The sequence below is a fragment of the Oncorhynchus tshawytscha genome, linkage group LG13 (genome assembly GCF_018296145.1).
Source record: "Oncorhynchus tshawytscha isolate Ot180627B linkage group LG13, Otsh_v2.0, whole genome shotgun sequence".
NCBI classification, from domain to species: domain Eukaryota; kingdom Metazoa; phylum Chordata; class Actinopteri; order Salmoniformes; family Salmonidae; genus Oncorhynchus; species Oncorhynchus tshawytscha.
In genome coordinates this window covers 41974768-41999141 of record NC_056441.1, presented here as the reverse complement: position 1 = coordinate 41999141, position 24374 = coordinate 41974768, and the positions used below count along the sequence as shown (strand labels likewise).

At 43.0% G+C, this 24374-nt stretch overlaps 1 protein-coding gene across 1 annotated transcript; it reads left to right on the top strand.

Annotated features, from left to right (window-relative positions):
* Window positions 1-1818: 1818 nt before the first annotated feature.
* LOC112264984 (TGF-beta receptor type-2) lies at window positions 1819-23459 on the top strand. The gene is made up of 7 exons (XM_024441933.2): window positions 1819-2158; window positions 5861-6011; window positions 6625-6815; window positions 9049-9821; window positions 10248-10389; window positions 22569-22693; window positions 22889-23459. Exons 1-7 carry the CDS (start codon window positions 2086-2088, stop codon window positions 23147-23149), a joined length of 1716 nt encoding a protein of 571 aa, XP_024297701.1. The 5' UTR covers window positions 1819-2085; the 3' UTR covers window positions 23150-23459.
* The last annotated feature ends 915 nt before the right edge of the window (window positions 23460-24374 follow it).

The following is a 24374-nucleotide window of genomic DNA, read 5'->3' as shown; positions in this document are numbered from 1 at the left end:
TTTTATCACATAGGTAGTATTGTTATTTTTTCGTCACTCACATGAATACACATTAGACATGGCAAAATCAATATAATTGTCACGTCTAATCAAGGTGGGTGGAATCAGGCGCAGAGAGCAGATAGCGATATAAAGTTTATTCTCCGGTGAACAAAACAAACACGGTCAACCCAAACACACACAGGGTGAAATTATCCAACACAGGATAACAGACTAACCGGAGAATAAGAAACACAATAACACCGACAGACGAAAATGAATGACAAAATAAACAATCCCGCACAAAACAAGGGTGGGACAACCTACATTATATACAGACACTAATTAACTAAACAACACACAGGTGAAACCAATCAGACAAAACCAACAGATACACGAAAAGGGATCGGTAGTGGCTAGTAGGACGGTGACAACGACCGCCGAGCACCGCCCGAACGGGCAGGAGAGCCAACCTCGACGGAAGTCGTGACAATAATTGCAAGAAAATTAGCTTTAAACTGTACAATTTTCTTTGCATCCAATGACAAAATGTGTAGAATTGCAGGAAATAAGCTTTAAAATTGCTAAATTCTCTCCACCACGGAGAGGAGTGTCAATAGTTTGTGTTATGAACAGTGCTATTGCCCATAGAAATAGATGTGGCACGCGTGTACAGGGGGCGCGGGATTTTGGAAGTGGGGCCCCGAGTGCATCACAGTGCACTAATAAAACTGGGGGGGAAGACAAAAATGAAATTTCAGAATGTGGTGGGGTTATGTCCCCCCCGTCCCCAGTGAAAGTTGCGCCCCAGGTTCTGAAGCCTGACATCATGGTTTGAGTATGCCAAGCAAAAACATATGCTGGCAGCCCAGCAATAGACCAGTTATTTATGTTAGTCGAGTACCACCCATCAAACCAAAACCTAGGAACATCAAGGATCGCTCACCACCTTTACTAACCCCCCCTCTGATGAATGATGGCTTTCCTCAGGAAGAGATGTGTCAAATCAAATCAAATTTTATTTGTCACATGCACCGAATACAACAGGTGTAGACCCTGGTGTGAAATGCTTACTCACAAGCCCTTAATCAAAAATGCAGTTCAAGAAATAGAGTTAAGAAAATATTTACTAAATAAACTCAAGTTAAAAGTAAAATAAAAAGGAACACAATAAAATTACATAACAATAGGGGTACCGGTACTGAGTCAATGTGCGGGGGTACAGGTTAGTCTAGGTCATTTGTAATTGTAGGTAGGGGTAAAGTGACTATTCATAAATAATAAATAAGTAACAGCAGTGTAAAAACAGTGTAAAAACAGGGGGATCAATGTAAATAGTCCGGGTGGCCATTTGATTAGCTGTTCAGCAGTCTCATAGCTTGGGGGTAGAAGCTGTTAAGGAGCCTTTTTGACCTAGACTTGGCGCTCCAGTATGTGGTAGCAGAGTGAACAGTCTATGACTTGGGTGACTGGAGTCTTTTACAAATTGTTTCAGAGGTCCGTGTGAAAAAGTGCTAATGAAGCAAGTAAAGAAGTTATGTCATTTGTTCTTATGTTTGTGGACATCAGACACAGCTGTATTTTGTCTGATCAGTAATGTGTGTGCTATGGTACTGGCACAGTGAAGTGTGTAAAAATGTAATGAATGATTCAAAATGTTGCATAATTGTAAGTAGAGAAGTGTTAAATTCATATGTTTTGTTTGGATGTATACTTCTCCTCACTTCTTTCGAAATACTTGTCATCTATTTTGGAGCGTGTCATTTCAAGTTTTGCCTTCTGAAAAACTCTGTGCTCATAATAACATGTTTCAAGACCAGTGAGCTACAAGCCCAGCAGTTCAGAAGTAGCCTAAAGAAGAAGAAAAAAGAGTCCTGCCCTTTCTGAAGATTTCCTGTTTCATGAAAGTGCATACATACTGTCTGACTCATATGCGGCAAATTCTGACTGCACTATTTACTTTAACCTCGGGTTCCTTGAGACGCATGAGAGCAACAGGCAGACGGAAAAATCAATCCGAAGAACGTCTCGAATTAAAGTCTGGATATTTACTATAATCAAGCTGCTAGTAAATGAAAAGAAGAGTAGTTTGTAATCCGTCTTTAAATGGAGCTACTTCGGGTTTCTGCTTTCTGGTGTGGAACGATACTCTTTGGTAGTGTTCTGCTAGAACAGATGGGTGAGTTAAAACGTTGTTTCAAGTAGCCTATGAATGTTGGTGGTTGGCTATAGTGTTATCGTTGGCTTGAAGTAATTATTGAAACATGTACGAGGTGATTGACCGCTAGTAACATTGACACGTGTTTCTGTTTCCCCAAAGTATAACTTCTAATTGCCATTCAGTTTTTTTGTAGCAGGTGGTCAAAAATAATCCAGCTCTAAATTTTGGTGGAAGGCAAAATGTTCACCTCATTTGAGCTAAAACTCGCAAATATATTGATTGGCTTGTAATGCGAATTTGAATGCATAGTAGTTAATGTATGCAAATTACGCAGTCAGTGTTGTTCAATATCAGAAACTCAGGAACTGTGGTACATTTATACCCAAATCCAAATGTTTTATTAAAGTGTGGATGGAATGATTGTATGAGCATAATGACTAACTAGTGTTTTCCAAGAGGAGGGAGAGAGGAAAACATATCCGAAAAGAATTTGAGTGTGTCATGATGTTTCTGCAAAGGGGAAGTAGGCCTATGTATTAAAGTGCTTGCTTAACACAGTGGGAGGAGGTTTAGCTACACCACCTGTTGCAGTAGAAAACATGCATGGTGGTCCTTCCAATGGGACTTTTCATTCTTATGTACATTGTTGATACTGGAAGTGGGTATTATATTTGGTCTATAATTTGCAAGGTAGACACATCATAAATTGTCATCTATTTGCCCCTGTCTCCAACTCCAGCCCAGTCCCAATGGCACCAAACAGAGTTGGTTTCTTATAATCCTCTCTCCCCCACATCTGCAATTATATTTTGCCATGGGTGACAATTAACAGCATTCATCCCCACCATAGCCCGTCTCCTTGGGCTTAAATGGCATACATTTTGAGAGGAGTTTTTCTAATGATATAATAACTTTTCACTCCACAACCTCTCTCTATCTCTACCACCAGCTCTCAGCCCAAGATAATTCTTATCCATTCTGTTATAACTCTATAACAGACTACAATCTTCACCTCAGGCCAAATTCTAAATTGTACACCTCTGCAGTACTTAATCTTAATGTCTTTATTGGTTTGTTTCAAATGGATCAACTCAGACATGTACAGTACACCCTAAAAACAGGAATACCATGGATACTTCACTGTCTATGCTGCTGTGTGAATGCTGCCACCTGCAGTGCGCGTGGCTTCACTAGATCTGTTCCAGTTACTCTGGTTTTCAGACTTGCAGGTTGTATTTCTGTTGCTTCAAGCCACAGCTCTACTCTAACCTGCAGATTGTGAACAGGCAGCTACAGTAGGCTTTATGTCCTGGAGCAGAAGTACAACATTCTCTCCTAAATCAGTAACCTTGATATTCTCTAACAAGGAGTATACTGCTGCACTGTGAGTAAGTTGGAGGGAAGAGAACCTCATTTGCTCTCTCTCCTGTGCCGACTTTAGAGAGAGGGGTGATTGTTTTGACATGGCTGGTCACATGACCTGACAAAGTGGCTTCATCAGGTTCGCCCCCTCGCCAGCCGGTCCAATACCCAGGCTGCATCTAAAATGGCGCCCTATTCTCTATATAGTGAACTACTATTTATGAAATAGCATTTGGGACACATCCTCCCCCATTTCGCTTGGCTGAACTCGGCTCTCTGCGATGGAAATTCTTCAAGAGGAAATCCTTGAGCTGCACATGCAGACAGGCCCAGTTAACGGCCAATAACCCACTTTCACTATCGGTTGTGTCACGAGGACACTGCTGATGCAAGTAACAGGTTGAACTTTCTCTTCGAATGTGTGCCAGTCTGTCACACTTAGATTTGGTGTGGTTGTGTGGCAGTGACGTCAATTCAGTCTGTGAGATCTCTCCCTCCTTCATCTCTTTTTACTTCATTTCACCTCATCTCTGTTTTAGCTATTAAGAGCGTCTGATTTCGGGTCAGGTTCTGTTTTTATTCATGCTAAAGACACGCCGGTAAAGGTCTGGAAGGAGAGCAAATGAGAAAGAAGGAAGTGATGTGGTGGTACTCTCTCTCTCTCTCTCTCTCTCTCTCTCACAAATACACACTCCAACATTATGTCCCAGTCTTTGATATTCACAAAGTGAATTGGCGAGACACAAATTCGCATATTGACTGACAGATCTACTGATGTTCAATGTTCCCTTTGTTTGTTTTTATTGTCTTGTCTGGCGGGTGTCTTAGTAGAGATGACTATCGTACACAAACAGGGACACATCCCACCACGGACTCCCCGTGGGAAGTTAAGTCTGAACACGACCATGGCACCGACGGATGGCACCGCGGAATGTGCTGATTGTTCACAGCAGAATGTAGGCCCTGGGAAAATAGTTTACATATGGTTGGAAAATGAATGTACATGTTAAATTGATATTAATGTATTGGAAAATGAATGTACATGTTAAATTGATATTAATGTATTGGAAAATGAATGTACATGTTAAATTGATATTAATGTATTGGAAAATGAATGTACATGTTAAATTGATATTAATGTATTGGAGAATGAATGTTTAAAAAAAATAATGTACCACTTATTTAAACAACTGTCTCTTGGAATAACTACACTTAGCTACATAGTACCGAAAGGAACATTCGTTTTGTCTATTTCACATATTATTTTCAAAGTGAAATTGCCAAGCCTCTCAGTAATGATACATTCCTTCACGTAGTCTGGACTGAGATATGAGGTTAAGGTTTCACTGTACTCGCGGATGTTCAACAGACCATACTTTTCCAGTGTAGGAAATGTCCATATTAATATATCAGATGGGAAAGTTCACCTTTCTGGTGTTTGTAGCCTTTTTGTTTGTCTGTGTAATTGGAGGGAAATGTCAGTTTCCCAAGTCGAGCAAAGTTATCATCTTCGTTAGGTTAATACAGTTTAGGCCCATATAACAACAATCAAAGGCCCGGGGTTCAATCCAAAACTGTGCTATATATGGCGCTTGACATTTAAAGGTAATTGAGTCAACATCTGCAACATTTACCACGATCAAATTAAATCCCGGTCAAAGTCTTGTGTTTTAGACCCTCAGAGAGTGAACTGTGCTCATTTGTAATAGTGAAATGTTTTCTTATTTTGAACCCTTATTTTACCAGGTATGTTGACTGAAAACACATTCTCATTTACAGCAATGACCTGGGGAACAGCTACAGGAAGAGGAGGGGGAATGAATGAGCCAATTGGAAGCTGGGGATGATTAGGTGGCCATGATGGTATGAGGGCCAGATTGGTCATTTTCCCAGGACTCCGGGGTTAACACTCCTATTCGTACGATAATTGCCATGGGCTCTTTAGTGACCACAGAGAGTCAGGGCACCCGTTTAATGTTCCATCCAAAAGACGGCACCCTACACAGGACAATGTCCTCAATCACTGCCCTGGGGAATTGGGATATTTTTTTAGACCCAAGGAAAGAGTATATCCTACTGGCCCTTCAACACTACTTCCAGCAGCATCTGGTCTCCCATTCAGGGAACAACCAGGACCAACCCTGCTTAGCATCAGAGGCAATCCAGCAGTGCGATGTTGGGTGGTATTGCTGCTGGCATGAAGCAAAGTGCTGCAGTAAAGAGTGAACATATTGGATGAGATGACACATGAGTGACCTAAATGAACCAACTAGTGACTGCCTCAAATAACCATATCCCCTTTTGTAAATTATCAATCTAACATGTCTTTCCCCCTATCTCATTGTGTCTCCACCCCAGGGCCCTCGTCAATGAACATGCTGAAGCTGAAGCGTCTGTGTAAGTTCTGTGACGTGGAGTCTACCAGCTGCGCGGGCACAGGGAGCTGTATGGCCGACTGTAGCATCACATCCATCTGCCCCCATCCAGAGGATGTGTGTGTCAGCATCTGGTGAGTGACTACAGCACCCCTCATCATCTCTCGTTGAGAGCTGGAGTGACCTTTAAACTTGACCTTAGGAGAGCAGTAGTAGTGGGTTCATTGACACAATACGACCATGTTAGTGAGTGACAGAGCGGAGATTCGTAATCTTGCTCTGTGATTTGTCATTTAAAAACTACATTTGCTGTCAACAAGGTTTAACTAAGTAGCCAAATCCAAAAGTGCCCCACCCACTAACCCAAATATAGTTGCGAAATGTGAATGTTAAAAAAGTAGAGAACTAGATTTGGCCTCCTGTTTCTCATTGAAAAAATGTTGGTAGCTAGAACCCCAAGCAATTCGCTACACCAGCAATAGCATCTGCTAAATATGCGTATGTGACCAACACCTCTTAAAATGTGTTTCACTACATAATCTACACACCACCCAGCAAGAGACCTGAGTAGCCCATTTGTAGGTTAATTTGTGCACCTTCAGGATTACCTCTGTATCAAATCATTACCATAATGCTTAGACTGCAATTTGTTAATTTGTCAAGTTATTTTCCCATTTATTACTGTCTATAACTTAATTCATAACTTAATTGTAGTGGAACTAATGGCTCCTGTTGTCTTGTTTCCAGGAGGAAGAAAGACGACAACGTCACCATAGACACGATATGCCACAACCCAGCCCATAAGCTGCATGGTCTGGTGCTGGAGGACTATAACAACAGCAAGTGTGAGATGAGGGAGAGGAATGGCATGGGCTCCCAGTTCTTCATCTGCTCTTGCTCCGAGGACGAGTGCAACAACCATGTGTTCTTCACTCCCTGTAAGTCCCTATGCAGTGCTATGTCACCTCATATGTAGTGCTATGTCACCTCATATGTAGTGCTATGTCACCTGTTATGACATGCTGAAGATAGCCTTTTATGGGCATTATGATTGGTCATACGAGTGCAATGACCATGACTTCTTCACCTTCTGTGAGTCCCTATGTGGTGCTATGTCACCTGTTATGTCATCGCTAAGATTGTGTAATGTAGGCTAGGCATTACAATTGATGATATAGTTTACAAACACCTTTGACGTAACTCAAAAGTAATGAACGTTTTTGCAATTCCTTATTAGGTTGTCATGTAAGGTGTCACGTATTTAATGTTAACATGTGTGTACTGTTGTACACCCTCCAAATACAAGATTGCAAACAGGTTTTGCATCGTGGAGGCATTTTGGCTGTAGTCTCTCGTTCTAATCTTGGCCATGGAATCAAATGTATTTTGACTACAGCATCCAAGCAGTAATAACACAGAGGTACATTTTTGAGACCTGGCTTTCCAGAGCCCAAAATTGAAAGCATCTGCACATGGCGATCAACGACGTCATGGAAAAACATTTCCCCTCACCGTGGAGGATGGATAGCTCTGCTGCACACTGTCTAACTTCATGCTCACCACATAACATGTGACAACTGCCCACTTGAAGCATTATGTACGTAGTGTAACACACGGAAACAACAGGTGATAAACAGCATGTGCGCGTGTTAATACAATCAATGTTCCCGAACCTGGCCCCAAGCGGGAGTAGTGACTAGGAAACATTCCTCTGTGGGCCGTATTCACTGAGAGATGGCACAGGGACAGGTTTGACGTGAGAGATCGCTTCTCTCTCTCACTCTGCGAAAACCAAAACAAACTCCACTGAGGCCACGTTGAAAATTTCAGACATGTGGTTTCCTGGCTGAAAAAAAGGAGCAAGCGAATGAGGGCTTGACGGGCACTTGCTGTACTGTATGCACACACACGTTCATAGACACACAAACACACACACACACACAAATGCATGCACGTACGCAGGAACACACACAATCCTTAGCTGCCAAACATGTTCCTAATACAGTATCTCTGTCAGTAATTATAGAACACCAGCAGTCACATCAGCACTGATACAACAATAGTCTGCCTGTTCAGACAACGTGTTAATGACTCATTTACAACCCTTCAAATCCTAACTGATCTGACATGTTGTGTTTTATTATGTTTTTACGAGACTTCAGCCAGCCCCAGAAATAGGATTGTAAACATAGCATATGCATAAACTTTCACCAGATTACTCTGTCTAGCAGACACAGACATCACTCCTTAAGAGCATAAGAATCAGACATAGACTAGGTCTATAAAGGGAACACAATATGTGGTTGACTGGGGCATGGTTCAGCCTATTTGTGTGTTTAACAGACCAACAAGCTAACTTCGGCTTTGTAGCTTACAGATGCTTATTGACATTCCTCATGGAAGTGTTAGGGTCCTCTGCTTTGCTGGGAAGGAGCAGGCTACGTTGAGTGTAGCAAGATGCTCTGAGACAATAAAGCTACTTGGCTACTTCCTATTGATTTCCTAGCGCTGAAGGGAATTGGAGTGAGATGTATAGTGTGTGTGACGTTCAAGCACAACTGAAATGTCAAATGTCCAAGTATAGGCTACTGCACTCATCATGTATTGAGGGCTCCCGAGTGGCGCAGTGGTCTAAGACACTGTATCCCAGTGCAAGAGGCGTGACTGCAGTCCCTGGTTTGAATCCAGGCTGTATCACATCCGACTGTGATTGGGAATCCCGTAGGGCGGTGCAAAAATTGGCCCAGCGCGTCCGGGTTTGGCCGGGGTAGGCCGTCATTGTAAATAATAATTTGTTCTTAACTGACTTGCCTAGTTAAATAAAACATTGTATCCCACATAGTCCTTTGTGGTCATTGTTTTCTATGCAGTGGGCACTTAAACAAACAGACTTCTTTGACCCTTGTGGCCGGTCCAGCTACTCATAGAGTGAAAAGGCTAATGCCAAAATATGCTAAACTTTTAGAGTATAGTATGAGCACTGAGGAGTTCTAATATTGTAGCGGTGTATAAGTATTGTAGAATATACCTAACTGGGGGGCAGACCTACTCTATGTTACAGAATAGGTATATTCTACAGTATTTTTACTGAGTATGCAATGTATTGTATAACTAATCTATAACATCTGCCTTGTCTCTGTTTTTCTCTCTTGTCTTTCCTCTCCACCCCAGACTCTCTTGACCCCCAGGTGGTGTCGGTGATCCTGGTCAGCCTGGTTCCTCTGCTGGTTCTGGCCATGCTGGTCATCACATCCTTCTATTGGTACCGCATCTACCACCAGCGCCACGCCGGTGCCAAGCGCAAGAAGACGCCTCTCGACTTCAGCGACGCCCGCGCCATCATGATGGATGACGATGGCTCGGACAGCAGCTCCACGCACGCCAACAACCTCAACCACAACACGGAGCTCCTCCCCATTGAGCTGGACGCCCAGGTGGGCAAGGGCCGCTTCGCCGAGGTCTACAAGGCCAAGCTGAAGCAGGGCGCCACGGGAGCCGGTGAGCCCTTCGAGACCGTCGCCGTCAAGATTTTCGCCGATGAAGAGTATGCCTCGTGGAAGAACGAGAAGGACATCTTCTCGGACGCTGACCTGCGCCACGAGAACGTCCTGCACTTCCTGACAGCGGAGGAACGTAAGGTGGAGAAACAGTATTGGCTGATCACGGCCTACCACCCCCGGGGCAACCTCCAGGAGTACCTGACGCGTCACGTCATCAGCTGGGACGACCTGTGGGCGCTGGGCGGGTCTCTGGCGAGAGGCGTGGCCCACCTGCACAGTGACCACACGTTGTGTGGACGCTACAAGGTGCCAATCGTCCACCGGGACATCAAGAGCTCCAACATCCTGGTGAAGGGGGACCTCACCTGCGTCCTGTGTGACTTCGGCCTGGGTCTGCGTCTGGACAACTCGCTGTCCGTGGACGAGCTGGCCAACAGTGGACAGGTATATATTCTTCTCTCCTGTCTCCTTTCTACTTAGGCTGCATCCAAAATGGTACCATATTCTCTATGATTAGGGCACTATATAGGAAAAAGGAGCTCTTTTATTTGACCAAGGCTTATAGGGCTCTGGTGAAAAGTAGTGCACTATTTTGGGAATAGGGTGCCATTTCAGACACATTAGTGTCTGGCTCATTTTCTCTTACTGGTTCCTCTTCTGGACAACATATTAATGATATCCATAGAGCAAGTGCTGCTGGGCCTTTTGTTTTATTACAGTGATTAGACAAACAGCCCAGGCTGTCAATTAAAACTGCAGTTGAATTGTACTGTTACATGGTACTGGAAGCAATCATGCTTATTCTACTATCAACAGCATTAGAATGGAGTAGAACAGAACAGAATAAAACAGAATAGTCTCCCTCTACAGGTGGGCACTGCCAGGTACATGGCCCCTGAGGTGCTGGAGTCCAGGATCAACCTGGAGAACATTGAGTCGTTCAAGCAGACAGATGTCTACTCCATGGCCCTGGTACTGTGGGAGATCACCTCCAGGTGCAATGCCATTGGAGGTAAAGTAACACCACATGATGTCTGACCAATCACGTGACCGAGCTGCATTAGACAGTAACCAATTGACAGGCAATATTTCGATTTGCAGTAGTGACCTTGTGTAAGTGATATAAAGGAATAGGTGTAATTTTCTGTAAAGGTCCATTAAGTTTGTTTTACTCCAATGCTTGTAAACAAAGTCAATGTAAACAAACTCTATATAGCCTAAAAAGAAATGGTTACAACCATAATTTTGATATCATGGATGGTCAGTCCTTGCATCCATAGCTCTTTCAATGAATTTGGGAGTGGTTTGATTTCTCCAGTCCCATCCCTCAAGTTTTTACCTTCAGAGGGGCGGGTAGTACTGCTTTAAGGTGTTTATAGTGTAATGGCCACCGATTATGCACATTGGTCACCTTTTCCCATGATGCCCTTCACTCAAAGGAAGTAAAGGGAGTGGGTGTGTCCTGTTTTTTCACCCTTCTCCCGAAGTGTGCACTTTCACACAGTCACTGTCTCACATCACCATTACTTACTGTGGTGTGGGAAACATTTCAGAGAAACCAAAACGTGTCAAAAAACAATTCATTCTCTGTTAGTTCTCAAAGAACAAGAGCCTTCTATTCACTAATGTACCATTCTTCCTGTTTGTCATCCCTCTGAACAACAAGGCCAGGATATGGGCAAATAATTCAAATAGGTGATTAACCAATGGGCATCTTATGGCAAGCCACAGGGACATATTTGATATAACATAGAGGAATTTGTTGTTCACTTCCCTCTGTCTCTGTGGTCCATTTTGTCTTGTGGGTGATCCTGTTCGTCCATTGTGTAGAATGTTGATTGAATGTTACTGTTGGTGCTCGCCTGCTTCCAGCGCAGCCATTTCCTGTTTTCCCTTTGGTACCTAGAGGCCCCTTTTAGCGCTGTCACAGAGGAAAACATGGTCAAATGATCGGTCTGTTATACCCTCTCAGGTTTTCCTTCCAATGGCATGGGGTGAAAGAATACTGTATGTGTGCCCATTGGGTATACCTCTGAAATGAAAATAGTCCATTTCCTCTCTCTTTCTTTCTCTTGCTTTCTTTCTCTCTCAGTCTTCCTGTCTTCCTCCCTCTTCTGTCTGTCTGTCTGTCTGTCTGTCTGTCTGTCTGTCTGTCTGTCTGTCTGTCTGTCTGTCTGTCTGTCTGTCTGTCTGTCTGTCTGTCTGTCTGTCTGTCTGTCTGTCTGTCTGTCTTTCTGCAGTCTCTTGTGCTGAGGCCTATACTCTACAGTAATAAATGAATCTCCCCATGTCATGCCATTTACGTACATCCACCATCCACGACTATTCCAGCTGGCACTGTAGACAGACAGTGGTGAGAGGACAGGATAGCATAGATTTACGGGAGAGGGGAAGCCCGGCCCCTTCCTACCCCTGGATGGGAATAGAACCGGTGGGGAGAGAAGCAATTGGGATAATCCATGTGTTTTGGCTTAGTCTGATCTCGCCCACCAATAGTACTCGTCTTCCCATAGATTGGCATCTGTTCTGAGAAAAGTGAAGGGGTGGAATGTGTAGTGCGTTAGGAAAGCCCAAGGAGACTTTCCCATGTTGAAAGGTTAAGCCACTGTTGGAATTTAGCTCGTCTCCCACCTTGATACAGCAAGAAGCTGCCTTATTTTGTGTAATAACGTTACTGTGCTGCACTGACAGTTTGTTTGGATATTCCCTTGGGGGTAAAATGTTTGCAGATTTAGAATGACTAACTCAACAAATGCTACTATCTATGTCTGCGAAACTGGCACTCACACAGCTACATCCAGTACATGTATTTTTACCACTTGTCATCCTTTCAATAAAAACTTCCCATGCTATCATCCCAGCTCGGTGAGTCAATATTGACGGCATAAAACTCTGTTCACCTGAGAACACACACACACACGCACACGCACACGCACAGCAGATGGCATAAAACTCCTCTCAACTTAGAAAACACAAACACTTCCCTCTTCCCCCAAACACAGTCAGACTGACACATCTCAGTGCATCATTATAATGAGTGGGTAGGTGAAGCCGCCATGGCTTGTCTGTCTCAGCCGCCACCTGCCTCAGTGCCTCAGCAGACAGATGTCAGAAGCTCCCGTTGTCTCGCTGCCTTGCCTGGCAGACCGCCACATAACACAGGCAGTCAGTCAGTCAGCCACTTTGTCACAGTTTCGGGGCCTTTCGTATGATCTGGGATCTGTCACGCGGTACGAAGGCGCCCGTCTGTCAACAGGGCCAGTCGCAACCTCAGAGAGAGCAGCAGCAGCCATCACTATGCATTCTTTATCCTCAAAGTAAAAGTAAGGACAAGTAAAAAAGAATCAAATATGGGAGAAAGTAATAAATACATCGTCCCGGGCCGTCTCTTTTCCCGAAATGTCTTTCCCATATAATTTGCATGGCTGGAATTAGGAGCGGGAAAGAGAGGAGGGCGTTCACTGGCTGGTTTAGGGAGGAATGGGAGAACAGGGGTGTTGACCATCCCACTGTAGGAGAAATTCCTTCACTCCCCTGAGGGAGAAGACAGGGTTAGAGTAGAGTGGAGGAGGGCAGCTGCTATCCAGATGTCATGGCCTCACCTCAAGCCTGAATGGGCCCTGTGCTGTCTGTCTTGTCTGTCTGTTTGCCTGTCTGTCTGGCTAGCTGTCTGGCATGCTGTCTGGCAAGCTCTCTGTCTGTCTTTTCTGTCTGTCTTTACCCTTACAGAAAATGGTTTCACATGTGGAAAATCACATGATTTCACATGAAATTTCACTTGAAATCATGTGAAAACATGTGTTTTGTAACACTTCACATGTGATCACAAGTTTTCACGTGTAGTTTCATATTATCACATGTTGATTTACATGTTACGACATTAATTTGTTGGGCTCCCGAGAGGCGGTCTAAGGCATTGCATCTCAGTGCCACTATAGTACCTGGTTTGAATCCAGGCTATATCACATCCGGCCGTGATTGGGAGTCCCATAGGGCGGTGCACAATTGGCCCAGCGTCGTCTGGGTTTAGCCGGAGTAGGCCATCATTGTAAATAAGAATTTGTTCTTAACTGACTTGCCTGGTTAAATAAAGGTGACATTTTCTTTTCACGTGATCACTTGGAAACATGTGTTTTTGGAACACTTTACATGAAATTCATGTGTTTTTTTCGTACGGGTATGACTTCCTGGCTGTCTGTGTCTGGCTTCCTGGCTGGTTTGCTGCCTATCTGGCTGACTGCCTGCCTGTCACCCAGGGCTTTAACAACCTGTGAGGAAGATAAAACAAGGTCAGAGCCACAAACTCTCAGCTTAATCAAAACCATCAGAGGAGAGAAGTAGAATAGTTTATCGTTCTCCAAGAGGCAGGGAAAGAGTGTCAGGCGTGATTGTCAAGCTGTGACTTGTCGAGATTACAGCATCTCAAACAGATTCATGTTACTTTTTTGGCTCGGATCAGAAGCAAACTTTTGTTAGCTCTATGAGAATCTGTTTTCTTGAGTTATTTAAGTTGACTGAAATCCTAGTATCTACTATAATGCCGATAGTGTACTAGAAAATAACCATTACAAAGTACTGTATGATAAATACAAGTAATACCACATTCCTATGTGCATGAGGGGTACTGTATGTCTGTGGGTTTACATTGGTCAAATTGTATTGTTAGGTGTTACTGTACTGTTGGAGCTGGGAACATAAGCATTTATTTATCTTATCGTATTGTTAGGTGTTACTGTACTGTTGGAGCTGGGAACATAAGAATTTATTTATCTTATCGTATTGTTAGGTGTTACTGTACTGTTGGAGCTAGGAACATAAGCATTTATTTATCTTATCGTATTGTTAGGTGTTACTGTACTGTTGGAGCTAGGAACATAAGCATTAATTTATCTTATCGTATTGTTAGGTGTTACTGTACTGTTGGAGCTAGGAACATAAGCATTTATTTCGCTATACCCGCGATAACATCTGCAAAATATGTGTACACGACTAATAAAGCTGATTTGACTTCAGATATACTCAGGTGGTGGCATGCTTTCTCAACCACAGGGTACAGTTTGAACAGGAATCTCTAGAATGAGTCATTGTAACAAACACAAGACTGGGGTAAGCACAGTAACTTAAACAGGTCAGGCTTTGAACCAGGAAACCAGACTGAGACCTGATGGTTAATGGCACGAGAGAGAGAGAGAGAGGCTGGCAATGTAGTCTACACCTATGGAAACCCATGTCTGAGCTGCCAAAAATGTACTGTATCAACATTACAAACCAGCAAGAGGAAGTCGATGGTGAACTACAGAGTGAGAATGTTGAGACATTTTCTTGATTCACTTGCTCAAAACAAATCAAACTGAAGTTGTCAAATGCCCCCGAATACAACAGGTTTAGACCTTACAGTGAAATGCTTACTTACAAGCCCTTAACCAACATTGCACTTTCAAGAAATATACACGTTTAGAAAAGATTGACTAAATAAACTAAACAAAAACAAAGTAACACAATAAAATTAAAAATAACGAGGCTGTATACAGGGGGTACCGGTACCGAATCAATGTGCGGGGTACAGATGAACTGTTCACCATTCTTATGGCTTGGGGGTAAAATAGGTTAAGGAGCATTTTGGACCTAGGCTCCGGTATCGCTTGCCGGGAGTAGAGAGAACATTCTATGACTCGGGTAGCTGGAGTCTTTGACAATTTTTAGGGCCTTCCTCTGACACCGCCTGGTATAGAGGCCCAGGATGGCAGGAAGCTGGCCCTAGTGATGTACTGGGCCGTAAGCACTACCCTCTGTAGCGCCTTGCAGTCGAATGCTGAGCAGTTGCCATATCAGGCAGTGATGCAACCATGCTCTCGGTGGTGTAGCAGAATAACTTTGAGGATCTGAGGACCCATGCCAAATCTTTTCTCCTGATGGGGAATAGGCGTTGTTGTCTTCATGACTGTCTTGGTGTTTTTCGATCTTGATAGTTTGTTGTTGATGTGGACACCAAGAAACTTGAAGCTCTCGACCCGCTCCACAACAGCCCTGTCGATGTGAGTAGGGGTGTGCTTGGCCCTCCTTTCCTGAAGCCCATGATCAGCTCCTTTATCTTGATCACGTTGAGGGAGAGGTTGTTGTTCTGCCACCACACTGCCAGGTCTCTGACCTCCTCCCTATAGGCTGACTCATTGTTGTCGGTGACCAGGCCCTGTTGTGTCGTCGGCTAACTTAATGATGGTGTTGTAGTCGTGCTTGGCCACACAGTCGTGGGTGAACAGGGAGTACTGGAGGGGAATCAGCACACACCCCTGAGGGTCCCTATGTTGAGGATCAGCGTGGCAGATGTGTTGTTGACTACCCTTACCACCTGGGGGTGGCCCGTCAGGAGGTCCAGGATCAAGTTGCAGAGGGAGGTGTTTAGTCCCAGGGTCCTTAGCTTAGTGATGAGCTTTGAGTGCATTATGGTGTTAAACGCTGAGCTGTAATCAATGGACAGCATTCTCACATAGGTGTTCCTTTTGTCCAGGTGGGAAAGGGCAGTGTAGAGTGCAATAGAGATTGCGTCATCTGTGGATCTGTTGGGGCGGTATGCGAATTGGAGTGGGTCTAGGGTTTCTGGCATTGATGGTGTTGATGTGAACCATGACCAGCCTTTCAAAGCACTTCACGGCTACAGACGTGAGTGCTACAGGTCTGTAGTCATTTAGGTTTCTTTAGCATTCTTGGGCACAGGGACTATGGTGGTCTGCTTGAAACATGTAGGTGTTACAGTCTCGATCAGGAACAGGTTGAAAATATCAGTGAAGATACTTGCTAGTTGGTTAACACAGGCTCTGAGTGTTTAAAGGTCTTACTCACATCGGCTACGGAGAGTGTGATCACACAGTCATCCGGAACAGCTGGTGCTCTCATGCATGCTTCAGTGTTACTTGCCTTGAAGCTTCACATATAAGTCATTTAGCTTGTCTGGTAGGCTTGAATCACTGGGCAGCTCACGGCTGGTGTTTCCTTTGTAATCCATAATAGTTTGCAAGCCTCCCACATCTGTAGTAGGATACAATCTTAGTCCTGTATTGACACTTTGCCTGTTTGATGGTTCGTTCGAGGGCATAGTGGAATGTCTTATAAGCTTCCGGATTAGTGTCCTGCTCATTGAAAGCGGCAACTCTACCTTTTAGCTCAGTGCAGATGTTGCCTGTAATCCATGGCTTCTGGTTGGAACATGTACGTACGGTCAATGTGGGGACAACGTCATCGATGAAGCCAGTGACTGATGTGGTATACTCCTCAATGCCATTGGATGAAAATCATGAAACATATTCCAGTCTGTGTTAGCAAAACAGTCCTGTAGCTTAGCATCTGCGTCATCTGACCACTCTGATGTATGATGTATCTCGATGTGTCAATTTGTCAGTTATCATAAAAGGTGATTTCTTCATTAACAGTTCTAATACAGATATGTGAGTCAATAGGAAAGTGATATCTGCTTTAAAAATACTTTATAACATCATTAACTGACCTCAACTGAACAGGTCATCCTCATTTACAGTTGAAGTCGGAAGTTTGCATACACTTAGGTTGGAGTCGTTAAAACTCGTTTTTCAATCCTTGCACAAATTACTTGTTTACAAAATATAATTTTGGAAAGCCGGTTAGGACATCTACTTTGTGCATGACGCAAGTAATTTTTCCAACAATTGTTTACAGACAGATTATTTCACTTATAATTCCCTGAATCACAATTCCAGTGGGTCAGAATTTTACATACACTAAGTTGACTGTGCCTTTAAACAGCTTGGGAAATTCCAGAAAATTATGTCATGGCTTTAGAAGCTTCTGATGAGCTAATTGATCATTTGAGTCAATTGGAGGAGTACCTGTGGATGTATTTCAAGGCCTACCTTCAAACTCAGTGCCTCTTTGCTTGACATCATGGGAAAATCAAAAGAAATCAGCCAAGACAGAAAAACAATTGTAGACGTTCACAAGTCTGATTCATCCTTGGGAGCAATTTCCAAATGCCTGAAGGTACCACGTTCATCTGTACAAACAATAGTACACGAGTATAAACACCATGGGACTACGTAGCCGTCATACCGCTCAGGAAGGAGACGCGTTCTGCCTCCTAGAGATTAACATACTTTGGTGCGAAAAGTGCAAATCAATCCCAGAACAACAGCAAAGGACCTTGTGAAGATGCTGGAGGAAACAGGTACAAAAGTATCTATATGCACAGCAAAACGAGTCCTATATGGACATAACCTGAAAGGCAGCTCAGCAAGGAAGAAGCCACTGCTCCAAAACCACCACAAAAAAAGCCAGACTACAGTTTGCAACTGCACATGGGGACAAAGATCGTACTTTTTGGAGAAATGTCCTCTGGTCTGATGAAACAAAAATAGAACTGTTTGGCCATAATGATATGTTTGGAGGAAAAAGGGGGAGGCTTGCAAGACGAAGAACACCATCCCAACCGTGAATCACGTGGGTGGCAGCTTCATGTTGTTGGGGGTGCTTTGCTGCAGGAGGGACTGGTGCACTTCACAAAATAGATGGCATCATGAGGGAGGAAACTTATGTGGATATATTGAAGCAACATCTCAAGACATCAGTCAGGAAGTTAAAGCTTGGTCGCCCATGGGACTTCCAAATGGACAATGACCCCAAGCATACTTCCAAAGTTGTGGCAAAATGGCTTAAGGACAACAAAGTCAGGGTATTGGAGTGGCCATCACAACGCCTTGACCTCATAGACAATTTGTGGGCAGAACTGAAAAAGCGTGTGCGAACAAGGAGGCCTACAAACCTGACTCAGTTACACCAGCTCTGTGAGGAGGAATGGGCTTATTGAGGGAATTTTGACCCAAGTTAAACAATTTAAAGGCAATGCTACCAAATACTAATTGAGTGCACAGTGGGGCAAAAAGTATTTAGTCAGCCACCAATTGTGCAAGTTGTCCCACTTAAAAAGATGAGAGAGGCCTGTAATTTTCATCATAGGTACACTTCAACTATGACAGACAAAATGAGAGAAAAAAATCCAGAAAATCACATCGTAGGATTTTTTTAAAGAATTTATTTACAAATTATGGTGGAAAATAAGTATTTGGTCAACTACAAACATGCAAGATAACTGGCTCTCACAGACCTGTAACTTCTTCTTTAAGAGGCTCATCTGTCCTCCACTCGTTACCTGTATTAATGGCACCTGTTTGAACTTGTTATCAGTATAAAAGACACCTGTCCACAACCTCAAACAGTCACACTCCTAACTCCACTATGGCCAAGCTGTCTAAGGACACCAGAAACAAAATTGTAGACCTGCACCAGGCTGGGAAGACTGACTCTGCAATAGGTAAGCAGCTTGGTTTGAAGAAATCAACTGTGGGAGCAATTATTAGGAAATGGAAGACATACAAGACCACTGATAATCTCCCTTGATCTGGGGCTCCACGCAAGATCTCACCTCGTGGGGTCAAAATGATCACAAGAATGGTGAGCAAAAATCCCAGAACCCACAGGGGGACCTAGTGAATGACCTGCAGAGAGCTGGGACCAAATTAACAAAGCCTACCATCAGTAACACACTACGCCGCCAGGGACTCAAATCCTGCAGTGCCAGACGTGTCCCCCTGCTTAAGCCAGTACATGTCCATGCCCGTCTGAAGTTTGCTAGAGAGCATTTGGATGATCCAGAAGAAGATTGGGAGAATGTCATATGGTCAGATTAAACCAAAATAGAACTTTTTGGTAAAAACTTAACTCGTCGTGTTTGGAGGACAAAGAATGTTGAGTTGCATCCAAAGAACACCATACCTACTGTGAAGCATGGGGGTGGAAACGTCATGCTTTGGGGCTGTTTTTCTGCAAAGGGGCCAGGACGACTGATCCGTGTAAAGGAAAGAATGAATGGGGCCATGTATCGTGAGATTTTGAGTGGAAACCTCCTTCCATCAGCAAGGGCATTGAAGATTAAACGTGGCTGGGTCTTTCAGCATGACAATGATCCCAAACACACCGCCCGGGCAACGAAGGAGTGGCTTCGTAAGAAGCATTTCAAGGTCCTGGAGTGGCCTAGCCTGTCTCCAGATCTCAACCCCATAGAAAATCTTTGGAGGGAGTTGAAAGTCCGTGTTGCCCAGCAACAGCCCCAAAACATCACTGCTCTAGAGGAGATCTGCATGGAGAAATGGGCCAAAATACCAGCAACAGTGTGTGAAAACCTTGTGAAGACTTACAGAAAACGTTTGACCTCTGTCATTGCCAACAAAGGGTATATAACAGTATATTGAGATAAACTTTTGTTATTGACCAAATACTTATTTTCCACCATAATTTACAAATAAATTCATTAAAAATCCTACAATGTGATTTTCTGGATTTTTCCACCTCATTTTATCTGTCATAGTTGAAGTGTACCTATGGTGAAAATTACAGGCCTCTCTCATCTTTTTATGTTGGAGAACTTGCACAATTGGTGGCTGACTAAATACTTTTTTGCCCCACTGTATGTAAACTTCCGACCCACTGGGAATGTGATGAATGAAATAAAAGCTGAAATAAATCATTCTCTCTACTATTATTCTGGCATTCCACATTCTTCAAATAAAGTGATGATCCTAACTGACCTAAGACAGGGAATTTTTACTAGGATTAAATATCTGGAATTGTGGATTGCTGAGTTTAAAAGTATTTGTCTGAGGTGTATGTAAACTTCTGACTTCAACTGTAACTCACTTGTTTTGCATGAGCATTTCTCAGAAATATACCCAGTTAGTGTTAAAAACTAAATAAATAAAAAAATCTCAAACCACCATCTACATTCTCTTGTCTTGTTGTCGTCTCATTCATTGCAGAGTTTAATGTTAGGTTGGTTGACTTGAAAAAAGTTTCTCTCTTAAACCAATATTGACCATTCCTTCCTTTTTAGCAAACACTGCTTGTGTGGAGACCACAAAATGACCTTAAGTGTGGACTTAGCATGGGAGCCTATAAATGGGAGCCTATAAAAAAAACAACGAAATTGTTTATCGTCTTATTCGAAAACAATAGCTCCCAAAATAGCTCCCAAAATATGCCTTATGTTGATATGGCATATGTTTTTGAAATAAGACAATAAACAATTTTGTATTTTTTTTTATAGGCTCCCATTACACAACCCTGAAACTGTTTACATTTTAGCAGATGCTCTTATCCTGAGCGACTTACAGTAGTGATTGCATACATTTTCCCCGTGGAATCAAACCCACTACCGTGGCATTGCAAGCACCATGCTCTACCAACTGAGCTACACGGGACAAAAAAAGAAAGAACCTCTATTCCTTTACTCGCTTGAATAATGACAGATGGGTGGGCGGGTGGGTGTACTTTTGCTAAAACACTGAAACGAGGGAAATCTTCTTGTCAAAAACAGGAAGCTCTTGCCTGTAGAGTCAGCTGTTGGCTCAAGCCGTGACCTAGCATCCGATTCCTGTCTGTGTTCATCTGGACTTCCTGTGAGGCCTCTCTTCTGGGCAGGGACTGTGCGTTTCTCATCTGTCAGCCAGAATTCAGTTGAACAGTATTACAGTACTGTACAGGGAAATAACTGATCAGCTTTAAAGTTCCAATACAGCCATTTTTATCTCAATATCAAATAATTTCTGGGTAACAATTTAAATTTGACCTTTATTTAACTAGGCAAGTCAGTTAAGAACAAACTCTTATTTTCAATGACAGATTAGGAACAGTGGGCAGAACGACAGATTTTTAACTTATCAGCTCAGGGATTTGATCTTCCAACCTTTCGGTTACTAGTCCAACACTCTAACCACTAGGCTACGTGCCGCCCCATTTAAATACCTTACTTCAATTAAAATGGTCAAAAATAAACAAAAATTGCTTCTTAGCAAAGAGCAATTTCTCCAGCAAGAATTTAGCTAGGACTGTCTGGGAGTCATCTGACTGAGGTGGGGAAAACTGATCATTAGCTGTTATTGGCAGAGAGATTTGGAACTCTTTCTTATTGGTCTATTAACTAATTTACCACCTGGTGATGTCCTCAGGCAGGCCAAAACTCCATCCCATCACAACAGGCTGAAGTTTCAAGCAGCTCTTACACAAATTCACCTTGGTTATACATGAAATATAAATATAACACACGAAAATCACATTTCTGACTGCTGGGCCTTTTGACTCCGCTTACATAACAGGTCATTGTTTTGATTGATTGTGTTGTGAGATGGTAAAGGTTTTCATTATGATCCATATACTATTTCCATGTCTTCATTCTATTCACGATGGCAGTACTAAACGAATGCAAAAGTGAAACAGTCGTCTCAGTACAGTACAGCTATTCATTGTGGATGTATTTCTTAATGCCACAGTGCCATTGCCCCCAAATAACCCTGTTGTTTTCAGTTGGCTCTATCTCATGTCTGTTTAATGTTATTTTCCAATAATGTTTTTGCAATATGGAGCTATTGAGGATAATTTACTTACTGGCATACCATTTATTTTGCGTCGGAAATCTGGAAAATGACTTTTAGTTTCATTTAGCGCTTGGTTCTTACACAGAATTTGTCAGACTACTTTAGGTACCAAATTTGGCCTTCCTGAAACAAATGTTTTTATACGAGAACTCCACTCTTCAAAGTGAACTTGAGTTTGATTTGTTGCTCTACCCAAAGGACAGATCAGATCAATGTAAAGATAAATAGTTCTCTGCAAACCGTTGACTAAAGTTTCCAGACTGCATCATCCCAAGCCAACTCTTTGAAATTCTGCCTTGAGTAAACTTTATTTGTGCATGGGGTTTGACGAGCATCTTGGATGCCGCGTTATAAGATAGCTGACACTGAGCCAACGCTGAGTTGGTGAGTTGTTTCAAGCACATTCTCACTGAGATCTAATGCAATAATATTGACCGTTTCTCTCAGACAGGGTTTCCCTGGCCCCTGATCCTATAAACCTGAAACATATGTATATTTTGACCTCTGTATCTCTCTGTTCATGTATATGTATATGATATGATACTTTATTGTCCACTTTCATGGAAAATCATTTAGTGAGGCCAGGGCTACATTTGAATATTCACAAAACAGTACCATGTTCTGTGGCTCTGTGTGTGTCTTTATGAACCTACTGTATAAACCTATAATGTATCTTTTGATTTCTGTATCTCTCTGGCTCCTGTTTTAAATGTTCGGCTCTGTGTGTGTTTGTGTACAGAGGTAAAGGACTACGAGCCCCCATTCGGTAAGGTGAGGGAGCACCCGTGTGTGGAGAGTATGAAGGACAGCGTACTCAGAGACAGGGGACGACCAGAGATCCCCAGCAGCTGGATCAACCACCCAGTAAGTAACAAGGCCTGCTTTCATTATGCACAATGCACACATTCTCAGATGGATTATTGCATAATTTCCTTACGCATTTTATTTATTTTTTACAAAAGCTATTTTTTATTAGGGCCAACCTCTCTCTCTCCCGACTCGAGTATCTGTGTACCACTACTGACTGTAAGTCTCTGTGCTCCGCTGCTCCTCCCTCAGGGCATCCAGGTGGTGTGTGGCACGATAGACGAGTGCTGGGACCACGACCCCGAGGCCAGGCTGACTGCACAGTGTGTGGCCGAACGCTTCAATGACATGGAGCACCCAGACAAGCTGTCTGAACGCAGCAACTCAGAGGAGAAGATCCCCCAGGACATCTCTGTGACGGAGTTTGAAGAGATTGAGAAGAAGGAAGTATGCCTCAGAAACTACAATGCCCCTGCCGAGGAGGCTGAGAACTACAATCAACCAAGCAGCTGAGAGAGATTTAAGTGGAGAGTCTCTTTGTATATGCTCCGTTTATTTGTCCTGCTTGTGACTCCAAGGAACAAACAGATTGGCTGTTGTGTGTCATGGATGTAAAAGGGAACAAAACTGAACAATCCAATCAGCAAGGAATTTATCTTTTTTTATTTTTTATATTTACAGCATTTTCTCCAAAGACGGATTAAAGCCATGACTGGACTGGTGAAAATATAAAGCCCTCTTAACTAAATACTGTTCGCACTTTATCAATAGCTATGCATACCAAATGATGTACAGTACCAGTCAAAGTTGACACACCTACTCATTCCAGGATTTTCCTTTATTTGTACTATTTTCTACATTGTAGAATAATAGTGAAGACATCAAAACTATGAATTAACACATATGGAATCATGTAGTAACCACAAAAGTGTTAAACAAATCAAAATATATTTTATATTTGAGATTCTTCAAAGTAGCCACCCTTTGCCTTGATGACAGCTTTGCACACTCTTGGCATTCTCTCAACCAGCTTCATGGAGGTAGTCACCTGGAATGCATTTCAATTAACAGGTGTGCCTTGTTAAAAGTTAAGAAGGAATGCAATTCCACAAACTAACAAGGTAGGGGTGGTATACAGAAGAAAGCCCTATTTGGTAAAATACCAAGTCCATATTATGGTAAGAACAGCTCAAATAAGTAAGACAAATGACAGTCCATCATTACTTTAAGACATGAAGGTCTTTCAAGAACTTTTAAAGTTTATTCAAGTGCAGTTGCAAAAAACATCAAGCGCTATGATGAAACTGGCTCTCATGAGGACCTCCACAGGAAAGGAAGACCCAGAGTTACCTCTTCTGCAGAGAATAAGTTACCCGCCTTAGAAATTGCAACCCAAATAAATACTTCAGAGTTCAAGTAACAGACACATCTCAACATCAACTGTTCAGAGGAGACCGTGTGAATCAGGCTGTCATGGTCCAATTGCTACAAAGACACCACTACTAAAGGACACCAATAAGAAGAAGAGACTTGCTTTGAGATTTTTGGTTCCAACCGCCGTGTCTTTGTGAGACGCAGAGTAGGTGAACGGATGATCTCCGCATGTCTGGTTCCCACCGTGAAGCATGGAGGAGGTGTGGGGGTGCTTTGCTGGTGACACTGTCAGTGATTTATTTAGAATTCAAGGCACACTTAACCAGCATGGCTACCACAGCATTCTGCAGCTATACGCCATCCC

Bases quoted from the DNA above. Each gene is read 5' to 3' on its own strand.
- LOC112264984 (XM_024441933.2), top strand. From the start codon at position 2,086: ATGGAGCTACTTCGGGTTTCTGCTTTCTGGTGTGGAACGATACTCTTT. The intron at 6,012-6,624 runs GTGAGTGACTAC...TCTTGTTTCCAG, and splicing joins GATGTGTGTGTCAGCATCTG to GAGGAAGAAAGACGACAACG. The intron at 9,822-10,247 runs GTATATATTCTT...CTCCCTCTACAG, and splicing joins AGCTGGCCAACAGTGGACAG to GTGGGCACTGCCAGGTACAT.